The following is a 4,396-nucleotide window of genomic DNA, read 5'->3' on the forward strand; positions in this document are numbered from 1 at the left end:
CATGGCTGCAGTTTCCCTGGCTTCCAGGACCCCAGGTAAGGCTACTGGCCCCAGCTTCCCCTACCCCATCCAGGGTAACCTGCTGCATGCATGACACAGGTGTTCCCCCAGGGACAAGGTGTGCTGCTGCTACTTGTCCCCAGGGAACTAAATATCTGTGCGTGGCTGGACACGGCCATATAGGAGCATAAGAAAACTAAGAGCACATGCAATCTCAAGAGACACTGCTGTATAAAAAGTAGTCAATCCTGTAGGGAGGGTGCATATGCATTTAGAGTAGGATTTAAACTGATAAAGTCAATGCAAAACACAGACCTAGTAAAATAATTTCTCAACCACATGGACTTTGTGTGCTTTCTAGTTACAAAACCTGAGATTCACTGAAACCAGGCTTATGGGGACATCTTTCTTGCGAGTCCAAAGTCTGTAATGATTTCAGACTGGGCACCCTATCTTCACTTCTGTAAGTGCTTTTTATGTATAACAACTGCTGGATCCCTGTGCAAAACAGAATCAGGCTCAGAAGTAAACCTGTGTCTCTGCTATGTGCTCAGTTGAGAAGCTCTGGGCCTCTCTTGCAGTTACGCTTGGAGCACATCTAGAAAAAAAAAAAAAAAGAGTATTCCTGAGGGATGGGCCAGTAATATAGTCATTCACTGCCAGTGTTCCCTTCAATGAGGTATTAAAACAACTTCCCCCAGCAAAACAGCTGTCTGAAATGCAGCAACACTAAATTGCCTTTAAGATCATCTCATCTTATTTCAACTCCTGCTACAACATACAGTTTATACATTTGACATGGCATGTCGCAGCAGTCTTCACTGCCATAAACCAGATAAAAAAAGAAATCTCATTGCTATTATCACAACTTTGTACACATGCTAAAATAGAAATCGGAAAAGCTTCAAAATGTATTTAATTGATAAATGGGCTTGGAAACCATTTTTATTTTTTGGAAAATTGCTACAACCATTTTCTAATCTGTATCTCTAAGTAGGGAAAAGTAGTAGTCCCTCTCTGGGACAACACTTACCGTTTTTTGGAGCTGCGCTCTCGGCTCCTGTCCCTGGAACTATGCCTGCTTCTATGGTGGCTGTGGCTCCTGCTGCGGCTGTTAGAGCGAGACCTGTGACGGTGGCGTTTCTCCCTGGACTTGGAACGAGTTCTCCTTTTCCGTTCCCAGGAAGGAGAACGAGACCGATGTCTGCGGCGCTCTCGAGACCTAGATCTGTAAACAGTATGAAGAATTTACACTGAGTAACAGTCACCTTAATGCTTTACCAAAATAATTATTTTGTGTTCTATACATAGTAGCCTGCCTGTCCAGAGACCACTCTCTAATTTGCAGTTACAACATAGTTTTATTGTAGATCAACCCAAAGAAGAGGGAGCACCATGTAAGAAATCTGTTTCCTTTGTGATTAAGCACACATGGCTAAGCGGGGGGCATGGTTAGAGTTTTGTCACTTCTCCCCCACAACTGCCGTAAAAAAAAAAAAAAAAATTTCAAAATCGCCTGTTTGACCAAGCTGCCAGTTCAACAGACAGATATCATTACAGTATGTTGGTGGTGATTATGAATAGATACTTAGCCTCTGGCAGCTGTTGTATAGTTGCATTTGTTTAAATAGAAAATGCAATATATTAATCTGATGTACTCCTTACTACTGAAGTTTTAAAATAAGAGATTTTAAACTGACTACTACAATGAGAGTATATTGCATGCTTTCAACTCTCTGATCTCATTTATATAGACACGCTACTGCACAGTCAACTGTACCGTTCCTCATGGGTAAACAAGGTACTTGGGACTTCTGAATCTGAATGCATGAGCTACTTAGGCTAAAGAACTTAGACCATGAGGTAGTGGCTGACCTAACCTTTTGCATGTGTTCCAACCACTACCAGAAGACAAAAAATCCCCCAAACACATCACTGTAGCCATGTGTTGTGTAAGTAGTGCAGTATGTTGGCGAGGAGCATAAAAGCAGAGAAAGATGGCTATGCAATAAGATTCTCTGTCCCTAAAGGAAGACAAAGTAGTCTAAGCATGCTTCATAATGAGATTTATAAAAGGATCTAGCAGCTTGGCTTCACTAGCAATGCAGATTCCTGCAGATTACGTACCTTTTAGCTTGCTTGCTATGGGATCTGGACCTAAAAAACAAATTGGAAAATTAGATCAGCTTGCGTGTCACAAACAAGGAAATTTCCAGTTAAAGTGTTGGTCAATACTCTCTTTACCCCAAATCCAAGGCAACTTTGAATTTTGAATTTAAGATGACTCCACCCCATCCAGATCAACCCAAAGAAGAGGGAGCACCATTTAAGATGCCAGGGGTAGGCAATGTTTTTCAGCCCGAGAGCTGAAAAACTACAATGTTTACCTTGTAAGGTGCCAGAGTGCCCGCACACCAGAAAAACAAAACTGGGGTGGGCGGTATATGGCAGGATGCACTGCATATTAATATAGTTAATAACCATAAGCATTTATTTTTATAGAAATTTTGCAAATTTTTTATAGTAAATACCAGGTTTTCTAAAAATTCTAAACCTGGTGACAATAAATAAAACTTCATAGGGAGGAAGAGAGAGCAAAGCGAGAAGGAAGGGGAGAGAGAGAGAATAAATAAAACTTCGTAGGGAGGAAGAGAGAGCAGAGAGCGAGCAGAGCAAGAGAGAGGTGCAGGGAGGAGGCACCACAGGTAGGCTGGCCTGGCCAGGCCCTTAGGGAAGGTGGCAGCCAGAGGAAAGAGGGGGCCGGGAGAGGGGTGGGGACTGCTCCAGAGCTCTGCAGACTCAGGCCACAGTGGAGGCACCCAAGGTGAGGGCCTGGCCTAGCTCGGCCCACACAGCTCCTTGGAGAAGGGGAGCAGCTGCCATGCCCGTGACAGGATGCTGCCTGGCCCGGGCAGGATGCAGGGCTTGGGGGCTCCCAGCTTGACCCATGCATGCTGGGTACAGCGCGAGTGGGGCAGAGTCCCCCAGGCCGCGGCAGGAGTCCCTGGGGCTCTGGGAACAGATGTGCAATGCCTGCCCCGGCCCCTTATGGGGAGCTGCAGGTGGGCAAGCCCAGGGCCCGGGCAGGCTGGGTCAGCTGTGGCAGCTGTTTCCAGGAGCTCCTGCGACCAAGCCCTTGCACTGGGGGTGGCTCCACCCTGCTTGTGCTGTGCCCGACGTGCAGGGAGGCCAAGCCTGGAGCCCCACCAAGCCCAGCGTCCTGCCCCGGCCAGGCAGCGTCTCCCCCACAAACAGCTGTGCGGACCAGGCCAGGCCCCACCTTGGGTGCCACTCAGCACCACGCCAGTCCACCATGGCCCCAGCCCGGGAGCAGTCCCTGCTTCCTGCCTGGCCCCTGCCTTCCTAAGGCCCAGTTGGGCCAGCCTGCCCATCCACGGGCCTGGCTGGGCTGGGGGATGCAGCCCAGGGGCAGGGGGTGGGGTCAGCGGAGCAGAGACAGCTTCCCTGCCTGTGTTCTTCTGACTTTACCCTTGGTGCCTTCTGCGGTGCTGGAGAGCAGAGCAGCAACTTAAAAAAAAATTAAATCAATTTCCTTGCCCACCTTTTGGCGTGCTGGGGAAAGTGTCTCCACATGCCACTAATGGCACACATGCTGGGGGTTGCTGACCCCTGTGCTATATGTAGAAAACTTATAATTTGGAGGGGTGTCTTAAATTTGTCCCCACCACCACTACAGCAGGGAAAGCAGTGGCAGGAAGGCAAACAGCCTGGCCATTCCTTTACAGCCTTGCCTTCCCCTCCCTCCCAATGCCTACTCCCACCCTTTGGTGCCTGTCTGTGTCCTTCCCAGTGCTTACGCCTTCTAGCATCTGCTCTCCCCTGCTTGTTCAAAATCTCTGTCCCAGGTCCCAGCCCTGCTCCACTTGGGGCCTGGAGCACATGCTGGCTCTGGCCCCACCTAACACACAGCAACAGTTGCAGTGGAAGCAGCTCCAGCCCTGGGGTTGGAGCTAGAGCTGTGGCCAGTGTGGCAGCTGCCACCACTACTGCTGCTGTGGGGGACCTGCCACCACTACTGCTGCTGCTGTTGGGACAGGGCTCCAACTGAGTGCAAGCATCAGCAGCAGTCGGGGAGAGAGAGAGGGGAATAAGCAGTACAGGGCAGAGATAATGGGGTTGGGGATGGTGCAGGGTCAGGGCCATAGCAGCTGCCTGTCCCCTGCTGCCTTGTACTGCAATTCAAAATGACTGCCACTCCCATCATCGAAAAACAGGGGAAGAAAAAACTAACTCATCTTGGATTTAAGTAAAGATTATATATTGAGAAAGTGTACTGACACAGAATTTAGGCTTAACAAGTTTCTAAAATGGCTATTAAATTATTCAGGCAAAAATAAAGCAGATTTCTACCTCCTCAGCTTCTCTCTTTCCTCTC

General features: G+C 48.5%; 1 protein-coding gene across 1 annotated transcript in view; it reads right to left on the minus strand.

Moving 5' to 3' along the window:
- Positions 1-4,396, minus strand: part of LOC102369598 (putative RNA-binding protein Luc7-like 2) — a 52,392-nt gene that overhangs the window by 12,138 nt on the left and 35,858 nt on the right. The window contains 3 exon segments of the mRNA XM_014525974.2: positions 1,034-1,228; positions 2,128-2,157; positions 4,372-4,396. The exon segment at positions 4,372-4,396 is cut by the window's right edge and continues 11 nt beyond it. Coding sequence (XP_014381460.1) covers positions 1,034-1,228; positions 2,128-2,157; positions 4,372-4,396 — 250 coding nt within the window.

This window comes from Alligator sinensis, unplaced genomic scaffold (assembly GCF_000455745.1).
Source record: "Alligator sinensis unplaced genomic scaffold, ASM45574v1 scaffold1081_1, whole genome shotgun sequence".
NCBI lineage: Eukaryota > Metazoa > Chordata > Crocodylia > Alligatoridae > Alligator > Alligator sinensis.